Source organism: Brassica napus, chromosome A1, assembly GCF_020379485.1.
Source record: "Brassica napus cultivar Da-Ae chromosome A1, Da-Ae, whole genome shotgun sequence".
Lineage (NCBI taxonomy): Eukaryota > Viridiplantae > Streptophyta > Magnoliopsida > Brassicales > Brassicaceae > Brassica > Brassica napus.
In genome coordinates, this window is record NC_063434.1 from 11,126,328 (window position 1) to 11,149,096 (window position 22,769).

The 22,769-nt window shown below is 38.9% G+C and overlaps 5 protein-coding genes and 1 pseudogene across 6 annotated transcripts; 4 read left to right on the forward strand and 2 right to left on the reverse strand.

The window, feature by feature from the left end:
* Window positions 1–3,104: 3,104 nt before the first annotated feature.
* LOC125575362 (AMSH-like ubiquitin thioesterase 3) lies at window positions 3,105–5,670 on the forward strand (the record flags this gene model as incomplete). Its single annotated transcript, XM_048771150.1, has 5 exons — window positions 3,105–3,224; window positions 3,327–3,389; window positions 3,484–4,217; window positions 4,320–4,429; window positions 4,555–5,670. Coding segments are annotated over 3 exons (411 nt in total), but the record flags the coding sequence as incomplete, so codon positions are not given.
* Window positions 4,085–5,670, forward strand: LOC106412944 (annotated as a pseudogene).
* Window positions 5,671–7,928: 2,258 nt separating this feature from the next.
* LOC106446675 (importin subunit alpha-2) lies at window positions 7,929–11,595 on the forward strand. Of its 2 annotated transcripts, XM_013888453.3 has the most exons (11): window positions 7,929–8,359; window positions 8,454–8,550; window positions 8,636–8,727; window positions 8,804–8,935; window positions 9,018–9,203; window positions 9,283–9,446; window positions 9,531–9,609; window positions 10,063–10,191; window positions 10,330–10,457; window positions 10,571–10,945; window positions 11,078–11,595. In XM_013888453.3, exons 1-10 carry the CDS (start codon window positions 8,147–8,149, stop codon window positions 10,941–10,943), a joined length of 1,593 nt encoding a protein of 530 aa, XP_013743907.1. In that variant the 5' UTR covers window positions 7,929–8,146; the 3' UTR covers window positions 10,944–10,945; window positions 11,078–11,595. The 2 variants fall into 2 exon arrangements, with proteins under 2 accessions (XP_013743907.1, XP_048626734.1); XM_048770777.1 differs by lacking the exon at window positions 11,078–11,595 and having other exon boundaries at window positions 7,951–8,359; window positions 10,571–10,946.
* A 4,956-nt stretch (window positions 11,596–16,551) lies between these two features.
* Window positions 16,552–17,697, reverse strand: LOC125596620. Its single transcript, XM_048771842.1, has one exon. It carries the CDS (start codon window positions 17,695–17,697, stop codon window positions 16,552–16,554), a length of 1,146 nt encoding a protein of 381 aa, XP_048627799.1.
* A 518-nt stretch (window positions 17,698–18,215) lies between these two features.
* Window positions 18,216–19,489, forward strand: LOC106446696 (GATA transcription factor 17). Its single transcript, XM_013888474.3, has 3 exons — window positions 18,216–18,418; window positions 18,510–18,686; window positions 18,952–19,489. Exons 2-3 carry the CDS (start codon window positions 18,510–18,512, stop codon window positions 19,312–19,314), a joined length of 540 nt encoding a protein of 179 aa, XP_013743928.2. The 5' UTR covers window positions 18,216–18,418; the 3' UTR covers window positions 19,315–19,489.
* A 2,047-nt stretch (window positions 19,490–21,536) lies between these two features.
* On the reverse strand, window positions 21,537–22,455 carry LOC106446712 (leucine-rich repeat extensin-like protein 1). Its single transcript, XM_013888491.3, has one exon. It carries the CDS (start codon window positions 22,297–22,299, stop codon window positions 21,784–21,786), a length of 516 nt encoding a protein of 171 aa, XP_013743945.2. The 5' UTR covers window positions 22,300–22,455; the 3' UTR covers window positions 21,537–21,783.
* Window positions 22,456–22,769: the final 314 nt, after the last annotated feature.

A 22,769-nucleotide genomic window follows, 5' to 3' on the forward strand; every position in this document is an offset into this window, starting at 1 on the left:
CGACTCGATCTATCTCCTAACACCGTATATCGATGCTACATTACTCAAAGGTTCCATAACCCTCTACGACACACTAACACAACACTCTAACCTGGGCCCTGGTGAGCTCGTGTTCCTCCTCTCTATCGGCAATATCCTATCTCCCTACCACAAAGGCCAGAAGAAGAAACTTTCAACCGACCGCGGACCACAGTCCTTCGGGTCACCGCGCGACAGCCCACAGTCCTTCGAGTCACTGCCACATTACACCGTCGTGTAATCACTCAGCCATAGGCCATGATCCCGTCTCTCTGAGTTTTACCGATCCAGCGAATAAGGGGTTTACTTGAACCCGCTGAATACGAGGGCGAGGAAACACTAATCAACCCCAAACAAGCCTAGCATGGAGGGGTTACGCACATACTGTTGGCAACACTCACACGACACAAACTCAATCTAGAACCTAACTTAAAGATAAAGTTCCAGATGCTAACTGAACACTCGACTCTAAGAGACTAACTAATAGTACCAGTAGTCTGGCCTATATGGCCTAAGACCCTTAGTACTAACTACTAAGCAACAATATCAATACTAAAAAACTCAATCAAACCGTTACCCAGATAGTCCAGCCTCCCGCTGAAAAACTATCTTTAAAGATAATGGGAACCTGCACTCAACCATATCAACACGTAAGAATAGAAAACATGATGCATCCTAGTCTTAGTCCTAATCAGGTTATCAACTCAGTCTTAATTCCATTCATCTCAGCTTATCCCCTGCTAAACTGAGTCCGGTTCCATATATAAAATAACACTAAGGACTCTACCATTCAATAACGTGAGCATTCTACTCTATATGCAACTCGATCTAACCTAAGCTCCAAGTGGAACTCAAACAAAACCAACTCACAAAACTATCCTAAATTCCAAGTGGAATTCACACAAGCCAACTCACAGTGTTCTAGGCGAGAAGCAGCTGGTTGATCGAAGAGGACTTGGCCAAAACCCAAGATGAACGTCTGGAGTGGACTGGACTGACCTTGTCTTGGACAGAACCTCGGCTTGATCATGTAGACACTGACAGGCCTCGACAGACTGATCTAGACTCTGACAGAACCTCCTCTAGCTCCTAGACAGTACTTCGGACTTCCCGCGGAGTATCGAGCAGAACTTCGACTGATCTGAACCCATGGAACTGAACTAACTCCGGACAGTACCTCCACTTGATCATCAAAGGAACTGACTGGCCTGGACGGATTGATTTGGACAGAGCTTCCGTCTCACAATCGTAGAGAATCATCGATTGGACGGAACTGGCCTTTTTGGTGGAGTATCGGTCTTAAGAATCGACCATACTCTTAAATCGACCACTTTTTTTTTTCTCTCTCTGGCCACGTTTTGAACTTGCTTTGGTGTGTTCTGGATGTCTGAAACTGAAGGGGGTGGCTGGGTATTTATAGAAAACACCAGCCAAGCAGATTCAGTTTGGTGGCCGCCCGTGTGTCGCTCCGTATGGCTCCGGACGCATGCACGGCGGCACCTCGTGCTCCACATGGCTGGCTGCATGTCTAGGACACATGCAGGACGCCACCACTCCTCCCAGATGTCAGGTTGGAACTCATGCAAGGTGCCACACATCCTCACACATGTCGATCATCATGCTTCAGTTGCATGCGTCGCGACATCTCGCGCTTGGCCGCTCCACCTCGTGCTTCTATGTGTCAGCCTGCATGGACTTCTTCCATGCACGGCGACACCTCGAGCCTCTATAGACACTCAGCTTTCTGGACAGTTGACACCACGTTCTGAACCCATGCAAAGAGCCACCTCAAGCTTATCGGTCGATTTGCACGATTTTGGCCCTTCTGGTGAATTTTCGTCCCGCGATCAATCCCGAATATTTTTACGCTCTCGTTCTAATGCTCTAAATATTTTTAATAGACTTCCGATGAATTCTGATATCCCTTAAAAATATTTCCCGATCCTCCAGCCTCTTCGAAGAATATTACAGAATACCAAAATTAGGGTTTCGTCCAATTTCTGGTTTTCCCGTCGTGCTTGCTTCTAAAAATGTTATGCTTCCAAAACATCTGTCTGATCAATCTAAGACATCTTCTGACTATGGTCGAGCAACTTATTCGACTCATAGTTCACTCACGATCAATTCTTCGACCACCTCGTTCTTCAAAATTTGCCGATTGATCTTTACCGCCCGCTGTTCGACCACCAAGTTGATGTTCGTTCAGTCTTCTTTTTTCTTCGAATCATGTCAAGTTTTATATGATCAAAACTAAATATTCCTCCTGATACTTAGACTCCCAAATGCTCGGCTCCAGATTCTAATTTTTGCTCTCTCGACCATTTTTTTAACGGGTTTCTACACCACCTCCTGTGCTTGCCCAAGTGCATCAAGAGTTTGCCCAAATCTGCCCATCTAAAGTAGCTGATCCTAGACCAGAACCTGCACTTCCTTCATTAGAAGAAAAAGAAGGCAGCAGTGCTTATCAACATTTGCATGTGGTATATTGTAGATATTTCTTATTTAATTTCTTTTGCAATTTCCATCAATTGGTGTCTGTGAGAGAAAGAACATGCATTTCAAGTTGAAAACATTGAGACGATATCCATGATTATTCTAACTCTGTATGAGCTCAAGGATCAGTTCATTGATTAATCCAGAAACTATTGAACGGAACATTGGGATATGAATATATTTTTATGTAAAAGAACTGAATCCATGCCCATTAAATCTCATATACTTGCTACAATTGGCGCTCTTGTTTTTCTGCTTTTTTTTTGTCTTGTTAAACATTACTAACGTCGTCTCCCTTTTTTAAATCTGCTGTTGAAGCCTGTGCGGATAATGGAAGATTTTTTAAGGCTAGCTCGATCAAACACAAAAAGGAATCTAGAAACTTGTGGAGTACTTGCTGGCTCTCTGGTGAGTATAGACGGAACACACCTTTGCATTCATATATTATATTGTGCTCGCGTTCATGATTATCTTGTCATCACTTGTAGAAAAACAGGGTTTTTTATATCACTACTCTCATAATCCCAAAGCAGGAGTCAACCTCGGATTCTGTATGTTCCTTCTTAACAATTTACATCAATAACAATTAGTGACAGCCTTTTCACATTCCGACTATCTTTATTTTTTTTAATGTACATTGTCAAACACTAAACGAAGAGGAAATATTCGAAGTTCAGGACATACTCTCTTTATTTCCCTTGGGTTGGATTCATGTAAGTTCTCTTAGCCTCGTCAAGCAGCAATTCTCATTCACTATCATTGTCTTTAGAGATTAGTTGTTAATATTCTGGTGGCTAATTACATATTGTTTTCAGACACACCCTACAGAAACTTGCTTCATGTCATCAGTTGATCTTCATACACACTACTCGTATCAGGTTACAAACTTCCCATTACAATATATATATATATATATATATATATATATGTTCACTTATGATGTCTAACCATATGGGTTTGTCCCTCTGACAGATAATGCTACCGGAAGCAGTAGCAATCGTGATGGCTCGGACAGACGAAACAACACCTCACGGGATATTCCATCTCTCGGACCCATCAGGTGTATTCGTGATCCGAAACTGCCAGCAGCGAGGCTTCCACCCGCACGAAAAATCAGAAGACAGTAACCCAATCTACGAGCATTGCTCACACGTCTTCCTCAACGCCAAACTCAAATACGAAGTCCTCGAACTCCGCTAAGACCACCAACCCAATCAGAACCATGTTTTTTTTCTTTCAGATGTCTAAGCCGTACATAATATTATGTGTATACACTTCTTCAAAACCTACGGCTACTAATGATTGTGTTTTATCTACTCCAAAAACGAATCTTATACAATAAAGTAGGGTATACTCTCTCCTCCTTCCTTCACGTCATCATGGAAGAAGGGGCAAATCCTGACACGTGTCACCATTTTAATCACTTCGCGATATCAACTTTTCCGTGTTTTCTGTGTTCTTTCATTTGGGCTTTTTCGTGTTAATGTAACACAGGCTCATGTTCTGTGTGCTGTAGGCTGTAGCAGATGAACCTCAAGTTAGGTCATATCGCCGATTAAACAGCCTCCGATGAACATCGCCATATTTACGAAAATTACAAGCATCTTCTCTGCTAATTATCAGCTCCAACCATGGCGAATTCCTTTACCTTGCTTGCTGATTTGAAAGCCGGCCGCTGTTCAACAACAGCTGAAACCTCAGCCCAGGTTCGTCTTTTGTCTTTTGAGGTTTGATACCAACTGAAATTTTCTGAATCAGTCTATAACCTAATCACTGTCTTACACAACTGAGTTGTTGATACTTTGCAGACTCGGTGGGGAAGGAGAGGAAACCTTCTACACGACTTATGCTGAAGTCTGTGATAGCTTTGATGCAATGGAACTCAGGTCTGATCTTTTGAGGGGGATTTATGCCTACAGTATGTGAGACATTATCCTTCTGACAACACATTCTATAAACTAACTTATTATGTTCTGTAATATTGTCATAAAATTTGTATTTTTCTGTTGTGATCTATCATATAATCTTAAAACATCTGGCCAGGGTCTTGATGTGATCCAGCAAGCTCAATCTGGAACCGGCAAGACCGCTACCTTCTGCTCTGGTGTTCTACAACATCTTGATTACACTCTTGTTCTGGCTCCCACCAGAAAACTCGCTCAGCAGATTGAAAAGGTTATGAGACCTCTTGGTGACTACCTCGGTGTCAAAGTCCACGCCTATGTTGGCAGAACAAGTGTGCGTGAGGATCAACGTATCCTCCAGTCTGGTGTCCATGTTGTTGTTGGTACACTTGGTCGTGTTAGACAGTCACTCCGTGCTGACGCCATCAAAATGGTTGTTCTTGATTAAGCTGATGAGATGATCTCTCATGATTTCAAGGATCAGATATACGACATCTTCCAGCTTCTTCCTTCCAAGATTCAGGTTGGTGTTTTCTCTGCGATGATGCAACCTGAAGCCCTTGAGATCACAAGGAAGTTCATGAACAAAACCGTGAGGATTCTGGTTAAGCCTGGCGAACTGACTCGTGAAGGTATCAAACAGTTTTACGTCAATGTTGACAATGATCTACGAGACACTAGCCATCACGCAGAGTGTCATCTTTGTGAACACTATGCGTAAGGTTGATTGGTTAACTTATAAAATGAGAATTTGTGACCACACGGTTTCAGCTACACGTGGAAATATGGATCAGAACACGAGAGATATCATCATGCAAGAGTTTTGCTCTGGATATTCACGTGTTCCTATAACTACTGATCTTCTTGCACATGGTATAGATGTTCAGCAAGTGTCTTTGGTGATTAACTTTGAGCTCCCAACACAACTGGAGAATTAACTTCACCATACCGGAAGAAGTGGGAGGTTTGGGAGAAAGGGAGTATCGTTTAATTTCATGACAACGGATGATGACAGTTTTACAATGTGATCTTTGAGGAGTTGCCAAGTAATGTTGCTGATCTTCTCTGAGCCTCTTTTGTTTCCAGTTGAGGCGGCCCGGTAATTTCTATCTTGATTTTTTGGCAAAATAAGAAGAGAACTCATCTCATATTTTTTTGTGTTAACGTGACTCATAAGGATAGTCTGTGAACTGAAGGTTATTTGTTTCTTTGCTTTTACATAGAATATCATTCACAATATACATAATTCATACGACATCAAGGATTGAATACATGAATGCAACTCTCATGTCCTTTAAAGGCAAGCAACTCTCATGTCCTTTAAAGGCAAAAAGTACAACAACTGCTTACGCACATCAATTATATTTTTCTTCTTTCACTATTTACCAACAAAAAAGAAGAAAAAATATATGAACGATCGTCAACCCCCGGGACAAGTGTAAATTAAAGACCATCAACAAAAGAATCTCACTGACCCATCAAAAGTGGAGGAGACTTCTGCTGAAGGTAAGGCACAGCTTGAGGTATTCAAATCCCTTTATATGTCAAGTCTCTAAATTCTATATCAACAATATCAAATGCACCAGAAAGTAATATTTTGAAAATTAATATATCTACAAGCAATTCTCATGTGTCCCTAATTCCCAACTAAGAACTATATTATAACACTCCTACCATCCCAGTCCATCACGTTACTAAGTATTCACCCAACGTATACAGAAAAAAATAAGAAAAAATGATTAAACAAATATAAGTTAAATTAGTCGAAGCCTGATCATTTGATTTGATTGGTTTAAAAACTATTCACCCTAAGAAAACTTTTAGATAAATAGTACAAAAATTATTGCTTAATTAAAACATACGAATCCTGAAAAATTTTAAATAATAGTTATGTTATTAATAAAATACAACATCAATATAAAGAATATATAATATGATGCTCTCTTACAAATCCACACTAAATATAAATTTGTGTAGATTATTTTGATAAAAATTAACAATCTAGCATAAACAAATAGTCAAATCATCATAAACCATTAACTAAAAAAAAACACAAACGCTTCTGATTAAATGGTCCTTTAAACAAGATTTTACAAGAAAATCAAAACTTGAATTCACCGTCTATAAGACATAGCTATATCAACTATATCACCTTATGTTGCTTTCAATTTTGAACTCTCACAAATAACTAAAGAATGAATAATAAACCACTTCTTTTTTATGTATTTTCACACCAAACAAAACCTTCATGAGCAAATCTTCGTCGCACACTCTAAGTCTATATCCACATGTCCAACACATGATAATTTATTATTGATTACCGGCTATCATCTATTACAACATCAATATAATTTTAATGACATGGAATTCATGTTAACATACCATGAAACAGAACACCCCAACTCAACCCTACTTATACAAGACAGTCCACTACGTGATGGAAATTACTAACACCTGAAGACCGACCATAACATAGCTGATGATCTTCAAGTTACTCTTACTATCACAGACTACAACCAAAAGTGACTGCAAAATTTGATGTCTGCTTTATCATCACCATCTGGAGGGAATTAATAGGCCTCCAACTACATATGAAAAAAAAACAATACATGCACGGTATGCATCGGAAATTACAAAATAGAACTTATCTATGCTCTCTTACTTGTGACCATACTTCCATTTCCGCTGCATTGATCAATGGCTTCGTTTAAACATAAGTTGTTCCATATGTGGGGAAAATCATATATGATTCAGCATTATTACAATTTATAAGGGAGTTTCTTATATTCAAATTTTCAGTTTCATTTACATGATGCTTTTGATTTTTGTTTTAATTTTCATACAAAATATATAAACATCAACCTTAGTTTATGTTTAAATTTCAATTAAATTAACTTTGTTACGACTATCGGTTTTTTATTATACTTCTATCGAATCGATTAGTCACAACTACTTATGATATTCCAGTTTGACTAATCAATTTCAAAACAAAGTAATATGGTCGCTAACCACTATCAAATGGATATCATTATCTTTCAACATATATTCATTTTCATATTTTGTGAACATAAAACATACGAACCCGGCGCGTAGCGCCGGAATACCACTAGTATACTTTTAAATTCTTATTACTATACCAAGCAAAACCAAGTTGGCTAGAAATTTTATATTTTTAAGAATCAAAAAGATTAAACTAAATGGATTATTATTTTAATTTCAAATTTACATGTTAGTATATAAATTTAAACAACAGTGGATTATTATTATTTTATATATTAAAATTACATGCTATTCATTTAATTTACTTTATTGTAAAGTTTAGTACATTTAGATTTTTTGTTAAAATATAAAATACACAAATTTAAAAGAAAATCTATAAATTTAGAAATATTAATTAAAATTTACTTGTAAGATTCAAAAATCATTAAAATTGATAAAAAAATCTAAAAGTTATTTATAATAACAAATCAATGAACGAATAAAGCAACGAAATTGAATCATTATTTACAAATCAATGAAAGAATGAATAAAGCAGAGGAAATTCAATAATTTTCCTCTTTTCTCGTACCCCTCCACTTCGTCTAGGGTTTACCCTCTCTCTCTCTCTATCCGCCGATCCTATACATACACTTTTTCACATATACACACACACACACAAAGTCTCTCGTCGGCTCATCTGCTACTGACTCATTCAACCCCGCAGAGCAAGAAGGAGAAGAAGAATTGTAGCCATGTCTCTGAGACCCAACGCCAGGACCGAGGTTCGCCGTAACCGCTACAAAGTGGCGGTGGACGCAGAGGAAGGACGCAGGAGGAGGGAAGACAACATGGTGGAGATCCGTAAGACCAAGCGCGAAGAGAGCTTACTGAAGAAGCGTCGCGAGGGGCTTCAAGCCACGCAGCTGCCTCAAGTCACTTCTGCTGCTTCATCCGTCGAGAAAAAGGTATAATCTATACGGATCTGGATTCGATTTCTAGGTTTTTGTTTTTGTATTGGGAACTAATTAGATTCGTTTCGATTGGTTTGATTTGATTAAGTTGGAGAGCTTGCCTTCTATGGTCGGTGGAGTCTGGTCAGATGATAGGAGCTTGCAGCTTGAAGCCACTACTCAGTTCCGTAAATTGCTTTCTATAGGTATAACGTTTGAGTTCTTAAGCTTTGATTCGACGGACTCTGCAATTTTCTTGAATTGAATCCATGGTTTTGATTTGAGTTGCAGAGCGTAGTCCTCCGATAGAAGAGGTGATTGATGCTGGTGTTGTGCCAAGGTTTGTGGAGTTTCTCATGAGGGAGGATTATCCACAGCTTCAGGTTTGTTGGATCCGTTTTGTATTTGACTACATTTATTATCAGATTCTTTATACTTTGTGTGTGTGTGTGGCTTCAGTTTGAAGCTGCTTGGGCACTGACGAACATTGCTTCTGGGACTTCTGAGCATACGAAGGTTGTCATTCAACATGATGCTGTTCCCATTTTTGTTCAGCTCCTGGCTTCCCAGAGTGATGATGTCCGTGAGCAGGTAAAATTATGTTTCCATGGTTTTAATACTCGAGGCAAAGTTTGTTCTTAAAGTTTATTTTCTTAACCTGTTCTTGTGTCAGGCTGTTTGGGCATTAGGGAACGTTGCTGGTGATTCTCCACAGTGCAGAGATCTTGTACTGAGTAAGGGAGCTTTGTTACCATTGCTCTCTCAGTTGAATGAGCATGCTAAACTCTCCATGCTCAGAAATGCTACTTGGACCCTCTCTAATTTCTGCAGGGGCAAGCCACAGCCTCCTTTTGACCAGGTTTGTCTCTCATTTCAGTCTTATTCTCTTCCTTATTTGATCAAGGAAGATTATTTTTAACATCTGTGTTCTCTAACAGGTTCGTCCAGCACTTCCAGCCCTTGAGCGCCTTATTCATTCGACTGATGAGGAAGTGTTAACGGATGCCTGTTGGGCTCTCTCTTATCTTTCTGATGGCACAAATGACAAAATCCAATCTGTCATCGAGGCAGGTGTTGTTCCTCGACTTGTCGAGCTTCTCCAGTAAGTCTTTTCAGTCCTGTAATTTACATTGCTTTTGACATGATTATGTGTTAATGAATATCATTGACTTTTGGCTTGCTGTAGGCATCCGTCACCGTCTGTGCTTATACCCGCTCTTCGTAGTATTGGTAACATCGTCACTGGAGACGATGCGCAGACGCAGGTAGACTTGCTCTTCTGTAGTTTCATTCATATATATCCAGCATGCATGTTCCACTCTTCCTAGAACAGTAATGTGAATAATGTGACACCACTAGCTTCGCAACCAAATTTTGAACAGTATGATAATGATAAATGACTATTGGCTGTCAGAAGTTACTTGCATAGCTTCATGCTAATCAGATAAATCACATTGAGAATATTAGGTGTACCTCTGGAATGATATCTATCTTTCTTTTAATATTTGGTCGACGCTAGTATCATGCATCTTTTCACATAAGCTACTTTAGCACAAAGCATCTCTGAAATAGTGCACACGATTTCTGGTGTCCTGCCTATAATGCTCTCAAACATTTAGATGTATAATGCTCTCGTCTCGTGACTCAAATATTTAACGATTACTTTGATAGTTCTTTTCTTTTTGCTGGTTCTGAGCTGATGAGAATTTCTGTTGCAGTGTGTAATTAGTCATGGTGCACTCCTTTGTCTTCTGAGTCTTCTGACTCAGAATCATAAGAAGAGCATTAAAAAGGAAGCATGCTGGACAATCTCAAACATCACTGCTGGAAACAGGGACCAGATTCAGGTAAACCATTTCCGAAAATTGATTTTTTTTTTTTTGTTCAGGTTATCAATATTATTAGTTTGAGAGGTTTTGGTTGTTTGAAGAAAGAGTTTCTGTATGCTTATGTTGCTCTTTATCTTTTTTGTTTCTGCAATTTAGGCTGTATGTGAAGCTGGTTTGATCGGTCCTCTCATCAATCTGCTTCAAAATGCTGAGTTCGATATAAAGAAAGAAGCTGCATGGGCAGTCTCAAATGCCACTTCGGGCGGTTCTGCTGACCAGATCAAGTAAGCTTATTTGATACCATCCCCATCTTTGTTTGATCTCGCGTCCTTTAAAAATCTTCGCTAGCTCTCTTTCAAACGATCACTTAAATATTCTCTTTGTTGCGTGCGTTTAGGTACATGGTGGATCAGGGAGTCGTGAAACCACTGTGCGATCTTTTGGTATGCCCGGATCCAAGGATTATCACCGTGTGTCTAGAAGGACTAGAGAACATTCTGAAAGTCGGGGAAGCTGAGAAGGTGACGGGAAACACAGGGGATGCAAACTATTATGCACAGCTAATCGATGATGCTGAGGGACTAGAGAAGATTGAGAATCTGCAGAGTCATGACAACAGCGAGATATATGAGAAGGCAGTGAAGATTCTTGAAACATACTGGTTGGAGGAGGAAGACGAGACTTTACCACCTGGTGATGAATCTGCTCAGGGATTCCAGTTTGGGGGTAGCGATGCAGCCGCACCTCCAGGTGGATTCAACTTCAAGTGAAGGTATAATAATACTCAATTAACTGTAGGATTAAACAAATCCTGTCCAGATGTCTGAGCATCTCAAAGCATAGAGTAGGTGGGAGTAGAGTGAATCATGTGTGTAATTCTTTGAGTCTGGTTTTGTTTAAACAGGAGCAAAGCATGATGATTGAAGAGTCAAAGGAGGTCAAGAGTCTTGGGGGCACTGGTTTTAAATGGGTCTGATTTGAGTCTGGTCTTGTGTTTAAAAGTCAGATGGGGGTGCCTTGGTCGGTCCTGATATTGTCTGGTCAGATGGTGGGATTGAGTCATAAAATAAGCTTTGTTGGGGGAGTTGGGTAGGAGTCAATGAGAGGGGGAATATTTTATGAACTCTAAATGGGAAAATTTGGGTGGTCTAGTTATGTTGTTTGGTGAGTCTCTGGGGGCTTTGTTATATTAGTTACTACACAACACTCATTGCAAAGTCAAAAAACATAAAAAAGTTGGTCAAACATTTTCTGGTCTTATTGGTGGTGGCAAAGAAAGCCCACTTGGTGCGTCTCTTTATTTTGTTAATATTTTTTTATCTATTTGTTTTCCTGTGCGGTCCAAGTCATGTTGGGCTATTGTTGTCTACATATGCACGCTTTTCTATATATTATATATTACTAATGTCTTTTCTTTTCAAAGTATTATGTCCCATAAATCGATGTTATTAATGCTTATCGTCAACTTCGATTAAGGGCCTGACTGGTTCAACCGCAGCGGTTGCGTTTACGGTTGCGGGAGTTTGCGGATGCGGGTGGTTGCGGTTTCTAGCGGTTTTAAGAGATTTGTATGACTGGTTCTGCGGTTAGAAATTGGTGCGTTTGCGGGATATTTATGACTGGTTAACTACCAAATGCAGTAGCAGTTAAATAATAAATTAACAATATTTACATTTTATACAATTATAAAAATATCAAAAATAATAATATTATAATAAATATAAAATTTATATTTAGAAAGTTATAGTTTAATTTTTTTTTAAATATAGAAAATATTGTTATTTTAAAGTTTTATAATATTAATTAAAATTTAATTGATATATTTTAGCATTTTTATAATTTCAATTTAATTTTTTTTATTGAATTTTTTTATTATATTTATATTGTTTTGGAAAAAAAATAATTTTTTTATCCTCCCGCAAACACCCGCAACCGCAAACGCTAGCTGGAACCAGCTTTTGAATTTATGAGGTTCAAAGCGATTTGGAGCTATTTGGAGCGGTTTAGAGCGGTTTGAGCGATTGTTGCAAAACGTTAGCAACCGCTACCAACCGCAAAAGCTGCGTTTGCGGGTGGTAGCGGGAAAACCAGTCATACCCTAAGTAGGGGTTATATATATTCCAATATTTTTGTTTTTTTTTTTTTTTTCCACTGAAGGATGCATATTATATATACGTGAAACCTTACATATCATATTTTACATACGTTTCGTAGCCAACAAACCCCAAAAAATTAGAAGCCATCTATGCACTTATCGATGCACAGCTTCATTATCAAACAGCTGAGACAGCCATCTCGGTTGACCGCACGCAACATAAGATTGAAATCGATCCCTTGTCACCGCACTTTGCGCAATCAAGCGGGCTCCTCTGTTTGCTTCAAAAGTTTCACAATAAAAGTGCCAATCCCAAAAATTTCCAAGGAGCCGTCTGATTTCATTCACTTTGAATCTGAAAGAGGGCCAAGCTTTTGGTCTATTGATAGCATTCACCAATACTCTTCCTTCAGAGGCAAAGTGAACTTTGAAGCACCCATGACTCATCATGCTTTCCAACGCCCACACTATACTCCAAAAATAAGCCTCGTCTTTTGACCCGACTGATCCAAAAGACCGCCGACTATGAAGTAACACCACTCCATTTGAATCTCTTAGAACCCACGCTGCCCCCATGATCCTTCTCTTCTGTGACCATTTCATACCAATGTTACACTTGACAACATTTACTGGTGGCCTCTGCCACCCTTCATTCCTCAAATTCACCTCATCACTTTCTCTGTCTTCACCCATCTCATTTAGTTCCTGCGCCATAAACCATAACTTCGCTTCCTCCTTTGCTTTAACACAAACTTGAACCCCTTCATGTAAGAATCCTTCAAACAACAAGGAGTTTCTATTCTTCCATATATACCATACCAGCCAGGGAAAGAAGCTCGTTATCTCTTGATCCCAATTCTTATTTTTCCACACCGAAAGCAAGTAACTCACGTTTGAGTAGATTGAATAATCATCAAAACCTCCTTGTGGAAAAGGAAAGCCTGATGTGGCCCACGTTTTTCTTGCCAAAGGACATGAAAAGAGAACATGGTTGATAGACTCTCCATCTAATCCACATGTTTGACATCTATCATCACACTTCATCCCCCTATTGACAAGACCATCATTTACCGCAATTGCTCCCGACAGAGCCTTCCACAGAAACACCTTGATTTTTGATGGAGCTTTTAGACTCCATATCTGCTCCTTGAGAGGATTTAAAGAGGGTAGTGAATTCTGATCCATAAGGAAGTGACGATTATGCAGTGAGTATGCTAGATCATATCCTGTTTTGACCGAGTATACTCCATTCCTCGTGTGTCGCCATATCCAGGAATCTTCTTCATCCACTGATGGTTGGTTCTGCAGAAGAAGTTCTCTATCACTTTGAACAAAGATATCAGACATTACTCTGTTACTCCATCTTCGGGTCTGAGTATCAATGACATCTGAGACCTTTAAATTAGCATCAAAAAATCTTTGTCTTCTATATGGCGTTCTGCATATCCCCTCCTTGTCTTCCATCCAAGGCTCCGACCACACGTTGATGCTTCTTCCGTTGCCAACAGAATGCTTCAAGCCTTTTACCAAAAGCTCCTTTCCATGCAAGATACTTCTCCAGGCATATGATGGTCTTGCACCTAAGGAAGCTTTGATAAAATGTTGATCATCATAATATTTTCCTTTAAGTACTTTTGCCATTAAGCAATCTTCATATTGAATCAATCTCCACGCTTGCTTTGCAAGCAAAGCTTGGTTTAAGCATTCCAGGTCTTTAAATCCCATGCCACCACTTTCCTTAGGTAGACACATCTTATTCCAGCTAATCCAGTGTATCTTCCTTTTATGTTCAACCGAGCTCCACCAAAAGCTAGCCATTGCGCTGGCAAGATTGTCACAGACCGTTTTTGGCAGTCTATAACAGGACATAGCATATACCGGCAGCGCATAAGCCACCGATTTAATCATGACCTCTTTCCCTCCTTGAGATAAAGCTCTGGCGTGCCAACTCGATATTTTCTTACTCAGCCTTTCCTTAAGATATGAAAAAACCTGAATTTTTGATCCTTTTAAGCTCTCAGGTAGCCCAAGGTATTTCGCATTTCCTCCTTCAGCATCAATACCCATTCTTCGCTTCACTTTGATTTTCTCCTCCTCCTTGATCTTCTTCCCAAAAGTTATGGAGGATTTCCCCGAATTTATCACTTGCCCAGTTACATCTCCATATCTCTTCAGTATTCTCATTAAAGCCCCACTCTGATCTTCATTCGCCTTGCAAACAAATAAGCAATCGTCTGCAAACATCAGATGATTCACCGTTGGACCACTCCTGCCATATTTTATCCCTGTAATACTTCCTTCCTCTTTAGCTTTGTGTAATAGATGAGTTAGGCCTTCAGCGCAAAGAACAAACAAAAAAGGAGACAGAGGGTCTCCCTGTCTAAGTCCTCTCTGAGGCGTGATTAAACCATGAGGCTGATCATTTATCAGGACAGAAAATGTGACTGAGGAAACACACATCAGAATCCAGTTAATCCACTTAGCATCAAATCCCATAGCTTCGAGAAGTGCTCTCAGATAGCTCCATTCCACTCGGTCATAGGCCTTGGACATATCTGTCTTGACCATCATATCTTCTGATGCAAACGGATCTTGAGAGCCTAGAGAATGAATCACCTCATGTGCTACGATAATGTTATCTGATATGATCCTCTCTGATACAAAAGCTGATTGTGTTGGAGAAATCAGCTCCGGCATCCATGGCTTCAATCTCTTTACCAAAATCTTGGAAAGGATTTTATAAGTCACTGAGCAAAGGCTGATTGGCCTGAGATCTGCAATGTTCTTTGGATTAGGGAACTTCGGTATTAAGCAAAGGTGTGTGTAGTTCCATTCCTTTGGGAGAACTCCAGAATCGAAAAACAATCGCACTTCCTTAACAACCTGCTCCTTAATCACGTCCCAAAATTTTTGAAAGAATAATGCAGACATACCATCAGGTCCCGGTGCTTTTGAAGGATCAATTGCGAACACAGCCTCTTTGACCTCAAAATCTGATACAGGCTTCGTAAGCTCATGATTCATATTTGCTGTTACTCTGGTTCTCATGCCTTGAAACCATGTTCCAAAAGAGGTTGGATTAGAAGACTTGAATAAATTTGAGAAATATTGTACCGCCACTTCACCCTTTGCAGCCTCTGAAAATACTTCTACACCTTCCTCATTGATCAGTTTGTCTATAGTGTTTCTAGCCCGTGCCATTTTCACCGAATTGTGAAAGAATCTTGTATTTCTGTCACCACCACTTAACCACTTGTCTTTGCTCTTTTGCCTCCAAAATATTTCCTCATCTCTGTAGGCTCTCACAAGCTCCTTTTTCAAAACATTAATATGCTCAACTGACGGCTGGTTTGAAGATTGTTCTCTTTCTAAAGCAACCTCAGCTTGTTGGATTCGGTCCTTTGAATTCAAGTTGACCTGCTTCTTTAACCCACTTAACGCCTTTCTGCAAGCTCTCAGTCTTGAAGAAACAGTTTCCACACGATTATTGCCTCCAAAATCCCAAGCATTGATCACATTATCCTTAATGCCTTCTATTTCTAACAATCTTCTATCAAACTTGAACGTGCCTCTGTAGGATTCTTGAGCTTCAATAAGGTTAATTAGCACTGGCCGATGATCAGACCCTCTTTTATCCAAGAAAGATTGGTTAGCACAAGGGAACTGCCTAAACCATTCCTTATTTCCAAAGCATCTGTCCAATCTTGACTGAATCCAACAGTTGTTCCTTTTACCTCCCCAAGTAAAGCCATTCCCATGGCTAGGTAACTCTTCCAATTGCCCTGCTTCCATCATCTGATTAAACGGTAAAAAAGAATCATCCGACCTCCACACTCCACCTATCTTTTCACCATTGTGTAGAATGTCGTTAAAATCCCCAAACACACACCAACTATCTCTCCTATCTACACCAATCCTACTTAGCCTTTCCCACAAAGACATTCTACCTTTTAAGGTCGATGGCCCATATACACAGGACGCGAAAAAGGAGACATCACCATACTGTATTATACAGTCTATTAGATTTTTGTTTACAATCAAAAACTGTATATTTACAGACTTCTTATAAAACACAGCAAGACCCCCCGCCTTTCCTACAGGTTCTACAGTAACTACCCGGTCATAGCCTAACCATACTTGCAAGTCAACCAAAATATTTCTACAGTTCATTGTTTCCATCAAAAAAAGGACCTCAGGGAAATGTTTTTTACGCATCTCCCTTAGTCTGGGAATTGTCAGGTCCTGAGGCCTCCCCACTCCCTGACAATTCCAGCTAATGAGGCTCATTTGGATTGCGGCGATCCCTCATGCGGGATCACCCTTGATTCATCGCGTCGAGCGACTTTTTGTCCTGCTATTTCTTCCTCCACTTGTCTTCTTTTAGATCCGACCTTCTCATTGTCTACTGCACTCCCATATAGTTCCTGAAGGATGCTTGTAGATGATAATTTCTTGTCTTGTCTCATCCTCATATACGGTCTTCTTCTAGGTGTCACCTTTTTGGAAGAAGCCCCGGATGGTTGAATTACAGAAGGATTCAAACCATATCCCGTTGAGCTCCCCTCAAAGGTAAGAGAGACATCATCCCTTTCCTCAATCTTCCGCACGTTTGATGGACCAGGATTATACATCGATGCGCTAGGTCCCAATCCTTTCGTCTCCAAGATTCCTTCGCTTTCTAACCATTTGGACCTGTGGACCTGCCTTTCCTCCAAACTATGCGCTTTAATAGCTGATGCCATAAGCTTCTCTCCCGTACTACTATCTCCTCTATGCTCCACCTCTTCATTCAGATCAAAATCATAAACCAATCCTTTTCCTAGATCAAGATCTTTAGTGAAGATTGGTTTGGATTCCAATCTGAGAATAGTTTTCTGAGCCACAGGATCCTTTTCAGCTTCTGCAACAGAAATTTTAACTCTATCAGCTCTTATCGCTTTATCAGCTTCTGTGGCCGCCATCATATAACGCCTCATTTCCTCCAGAACCTCCGGAGATATCTTCCTCCGACCCGTCTCCTTGCATAAACCAACTTGCTCTTCATTTAGGATCCCAAAAAGAGGATCATCTTCATCTATTACTTTCTTAGGAGCTGCTTTGTCCATGATAATCCTCTGTCTTCTTTCCAAGGTCATCTCCTTTCTTTTTCGAATCAGCAGAGGACATACATCCTTAGAGTGATTTAATCTTTGACACTCATAGCATCTCTTCTGAATTCGCTCATAGTTAAAATATACCACCGTAGATCCTCCTTCAGGCAGGTTGACCACCTTTGACTTTCTTAATGGTCTTGTTACGTTGAAGCGCACCAAAACTCTTACATACTCTCGGCTCTGAGACTTTTCCGGGTCAAACGCAACCACTTTAACTTCACCTATCAATTCCCCCAGCGCCGTAATCGCCTCCTCTGTGTAATAGTTCACCGGCATATTACGAATCTGAACCCATACTGGAATGAATTGCAGATAATCCGGAGGAGGAACTTCAAAGTGGAAAGTCTGGGATTATAGGCATTATTAAAAAAATCCTACTTTTAAGTGTTATATTTGTATTGAAATATTTAAAAACTGATCGAGTATGGCGTCCAATGTTTGTTTTATTTAAAATTGTATCTAGTTGTAAGAACTCTTTCATTTCGTGTGAAATTTTTTACACAGAATGAGTAAAATACAGGTGATGAGAATGCATGTATCTCTAAGCCCAACTTGGCAATTTGCATACAGATTGAGCAACTGTAAATTTTGTAATAAATTTGAGCGCCACATTTGAAAATAATTTAAATTTGATTTAATTTTGTAAAAATTAATAATAAATGTTGTAAAAATTGAATTTTCCCTCTTCTTTTCTAGTTTGTTTTAATTTTTGGCGGGTGGGCTAAGTGGTAATAAAATCCCGCGCGCGAGGGCGATGAAGTAATTATAAGAAGGAAATCTAGGGTTTATTTAGTCCCCGCCTCCTCCGCTGTTATAAAAACCATCTCCGTTTGGTTAATTCGTTATTCCTCTGCGGCATCTTTCTCTCTCCTCCTTATCATCATCACACTCTCTCTTCTTCGCAAGCCAGAGATTTCTCATTTCTCTGACGATTTCTTTCGTTTCTGTGATTCGTCACTTGGAGCCAAAGAGCTTCCTTTCTATCTCAATCCTCAATGTGAGTTTTCTTTGATCGCTTGATCCTTTCTTACAGGTCGATCGCGTTAGTTTGTTGTACTGAAGTTGTCTTGTTTGTTTTTGATCTGTAGATGTCAATGACGGAAGAAACAAAGACGACGACGAAGCTCGAAACGGCGGGAGATTCCTCCGATGTTGAAAGTGGAAACTGTAGCAGTAGCGGAAGTGGAGGCGACACAAAGAAGACATGCGTTGATTGCGGGACAAACAAGACTCCACTTTGGCGTGGTGGCCCTGCTGGTCCTAAAGTAAGATCAACCTTTTGATCTTTCCTGTAGATCTAGTCATAGGTAGTACACTCAACAATGTTGGTTGATCTTGTGTTATTAGCTCTGTTTCAAGTGGGTTTAAGTATAGGCTTTGCTGTATAAGTGTGATCGGATCATCTAGGTAGGTTCTGTTTGCAATTTGTTTGTTCTTTGGTCTGCTCATAGAAGAAGTATAAATGTTGATTAGCTTGGTGATATCACTTTGTGTTCTCTGGTCTGATCAAGTTTTGTTCTTTTTATGCAGTCATTGTGCAATGCGTGTGGGATCAAGAGCAGGAAGAAGAGGCAAGCAGCTCTTGGAATCAGACAAGATGATAATAAAAAGATCAAGAACAAAACCAACAACAGTCTTCCTCTCGACCACCAGACGATCAAGAATAGAAAAGGCGAGTCAGGAAATTTCAAGAATAAGATCAAGACAACAGAGAGTGAGAATTTCATCAGTAGAGTTAACAAGAAGAGTTTGGAAAGGGCAAGTCGATTTTTGGATTTAGGTTTTAAAGTACCGGCGATGAAGAGATCGGTGGTGGAGAAGAAGAGGCTGTGGAGGAAACTCGGTGAAGAGGAACGAGCTGCAGTACTTCTCATGACTCTTTCTTGTGGTTGAGTTTTGTTTCTCGACTCTTTTTTTTTTTGTCTGAATGGTGTTTGAGAGAGATTAGAGGGAAAATTAGAGAAATTTAACATAATATAATATGTAATTCTGTCGGAATTGTTTTTTTTTGTAGCCCAAGCTAATGTTCTGCTATTTTACTAATTAATTAGTTATTTCTTCAGTCTAATATAGTCAGCTTTTTTGCATTTAACCAGATTATAAAACATGCTACTTGTGGTATTTTTAGCCGCTTACTAAGTATTTTATTCATGGTCTCGGGTTTTTTCGTTTGTCAATGATTTAGAAAGTGAATTTGAAATTTGAATCACTTTGTTTTTCAAAATTCCCCAAAACAATACCAGCTGTTCCCTCTTATCTCTCGTACAACTCGATGTGACCCCATGTGGACGCGCTCTTGGAGCGCGTGATATCAGAACGGGACAGCTATGAAACAGCTCACGACTTTTGGGCTTATGTTGGGGGGTGAAATGAAAAAAAAGAGAAGGTGATGGAGACAGCCCAATCCACGCACCCCTCTCTCTTCTCATTTTCATGAGATTTTTTTTCTGATTTTCATACCCACTTTTTTTGTTTTCACAATACAATACAAGGTTAATAACATTTAAATAATAGCTTAGTCTGCATATAGACAGGCCCAGCCCATAAGAAACAATCATGAAAAGCTATGAATTATGAATTATGAATTATGAATTAAGAGCTGATTTTGGAGTGTTTCTTGCACTGTTCACAGGTCTCACTGACACGTGTCGACCTTTGATTATTTTTCTTTTAGACAAAAAACAATATATATATTTCTAAGAAACCTCTTAGCGATAATGATGCTCTACAACCTATAACACTATTATAGTGTCAAAATCACACTATTTAAGTATAATTTCAGCACTAAAAAAAGTTTTTTTCCAACCATAACACCAAAATTTTACACTAAAATATATTTTATAATATTATATGTATTTATAGTTTTATTTGTCATTTATATAATTGTCCATTTTCTTAATAAATTACTTGAATAATGTTTTAGTGGAGGAAATAGTATTTTAGTATGGTGAATAATGTCACACCAAATTTTTGGTGTGAAATTATAGTGATACATTAAAATAGTGTGAATTTTAGTATTGGGTTGTAGAAGGTTTTAGTGTCAAAATCACAATAAAATAATGTTGGGTTGGAGATGACTAAGGTGTATTAATTAGTTTGAGGTGTTTTGCATTTTAAAAAACCTTATAAATTTATAATCAGGTTTATTAAATTGTTATTTGATAAACCACGTACTTTGTAATAAAAAATTGAAGTTGTGAATTTTAAAATTCTTTATTCATTATAGAGTGTTTTTGTTGAGTCTCTTAGTTGAAAATAAAAATCTCAAATACTTATCTTTTTGATTCCGATCAATGATCGGACTGTAGTATATAGTGTTATTTCGGTTTGTCTTCAGTTTCCGATCGGGTTAGATCCTCATCTAACCGTTTTGATTAGATTCCGTTGCTTTTGTTTCTGATTGAACCGATAATCTCTTCTTCTCGTTTCAATTTTTTTGTGTTAATTTTCTTCTCGTTTCATTCGGATTAATAAACTTTGGATTGCTAAATGTGTATAAGGGGAACATAAAACATAAGCATGTCAAAGCATAAGTGTAAGAAGGGTTGCTAAATTTGTGGGAATGAAATATTACAAAAAAAAATTCTAATAGATCTCAGAAAATAGCAGTCAGAGTGTTTTTGCTCTTCGTGGCATGATCTCTCTGCTCTGACCGCATGGTCAAGGGTTTAATTCTACACAAACTTTTCTTCAACTCTTCAAGATCAGACGGATATATTCTAAAATATGTGTATCATTTTTAACCAGAAATTCAAATTACTTAAAACCGATTTCATATAAAAATTAATTCAAAAGGTTCTATATTACCAAAAGTCATCTACACATGAATTCAACTAGAGTGTCACCATACAAAAAATGTTCTTATCAAAATTAAACATCAACTTACATTGGATGCTTGTTGAACATGTAGACCCAAAATCATTTATAGCGGTTTTGATCTTTTTGAATAACAAAAATAAATAGTATCCAAAAAAGGGGTGTTATTTTCAGCATCCAGTAGTCCTATTGTCTCCTTAGGAAAAATGCTTTTGTTTGTCATTTTAACCATACTATTTAGCATCTAATAGTTAGTTGAAATTGGAATGTAAACACATAAAAGCAACTAAAACCCAAAATAAAGGCAACCCCCATTTATTTATCTTTAATATTTTTTTTGATAAATAAATTATGTAAAAAGGGGAAGAAACTACATTCATAAAATTGTTAAAATGATAGATATATCTACTTGTACAAGCAGAGAAGTGAAAAGGATCTGCAGCGTAAAGATCTCTCATGCATGGTCATCTTCCCTGCAAAGAGACAAGGGTAAAGGGTTTCTTGTTGTTACAAGTAACCTCTATCATCTTCTTTAACCTGTATTATTTATTTATAAGCAACGTACGTACTGAGAAAAAGAGCAAAACCTAACACAAATGAAAACCCGTAAGATAAACTTATGGATCCGGACAATACAACAGATTGCGGCGGAGGGTTATAGTAGTAAAACGGAAAGTAAGGAACGATTGGGTTCGGAGGCGGCGTAAAAGGGTAGTTTCCTCCACTTTTAGGCGGCGGATAAACGTAGCCACCGTCGTCGCCGGAGGAAGACGGTGGTGGCCGGTAAGAGCCAGACTGAGAAGGAGGTGGGTAGTAGTAGTAAGGACCACCACCACCACCGCCAGAGCTAGGAGGCGGAGGACAGGCGGTGATGGTGACTGGAGGTGGAGGAGATGGAGTCGGTGGTTGAGGAGAGGGATTTGGCTGACAAGGATTGTCACAAGAAGTGCACATTGTACAGTCAACGATCTGAGAGTTTGCTGACGTAAGCGTAGTGTGTGTCGTCAAGAAGATTAAGTGAGAGAGAAAAAGGAAGAGATGGAATGTTCGGAATGTTTCCATTGTCGGAGTGAATCTGAGTTGGTGTCTGGTAAGAGAATCTGAAGGTGAACGAAGCGAATTTGAGGAAGGAGGAAGAAGGAAGAAGACAAAGAAGAGAAGGGGCACAAGTGTTAGAGTGAAGCAGAAGAACGTGTAGATTGTGTCCGATACTTCTTTTTATTTCTCACCATTTGTTTACCATTTCTTTATTAACAGTTTAACAATTTACACCAAAAAAATTTACAAATATATTTACGTCAGAAAGGAATAAAAAAATTGAGAACTACAGTAGTCAGCTTGTCTATAATCTGTGATTTGATGATGCAAGCCATAGTGTCCAATACAGCATAATGTATACCACGTGATTTACCAAACCTTTCTACACTGAAAATCATTGCTCTCACGATACCACCTTCCGAGTTCCGATAGATTCTGTTAATTATTTACCAGTTAACGAAAATCTACTCAAGTTTAATTTAGAAAAAGACCCA

What these genes read in the sequence shown, in the direction of transcription:
- LOC106446675 (XM_013888453.3), top strand. Translation starts at nt 8,147, where the DNA reads ATGTCTCTGAGACCCAACGCCAGGACCGAGGTTCGCCGTAACCGCTAC. An exon ending in CTTCATCCGTCGAGAAAAAG is followed by an intron (nt 8,360 to 8,453) that starts GTATAATCTATA and finishes GATTTGATTAAG; the next exon opens with TTGGAGAGCTTGCCTTCTAT. An exon ending in CCGTAAATTGCTTTCTATAG is followed by an intron (nt 8,551 to 8,635) that starts GTATAACGTTTG and finishes TTTGAGTTGCAG; the next exon opens with AGCGTAGTCCTCCGATAGAA.
- LOC125596620 (XM_048771842.1), bottom strand. Translation starts at nt 17,697, where the DNA reads ATGCCGGTGAACTATTACACAGAGGAGGCGATTACGGCGCTGGGGGAA.
- LOC106446696 (XM_013888474.3), top strand. Translation starts at nt 18,510, where the DNA reads ATGTCAATGACGGAAGAAACAAAGACGACGACGAAGCTCGAAACGGCG. An exon ending in GTGGCCCTGCTGGTCCTAAA is followed by an intron (nt 18,687 to 18,951) that starts GTAAGATCAACC and finishes CTTTTTATGCAG; the next exon opens with TCATTGTGCAATGCGTGTGG.
- LOC106446712 (XM_013888491.3), bottom strand. Translation starts at nt 22,299, where the DNA reads ATGGAAACATTCCGAACATTCCATCTCTTCCTTTTTCTCTCTCACTTA.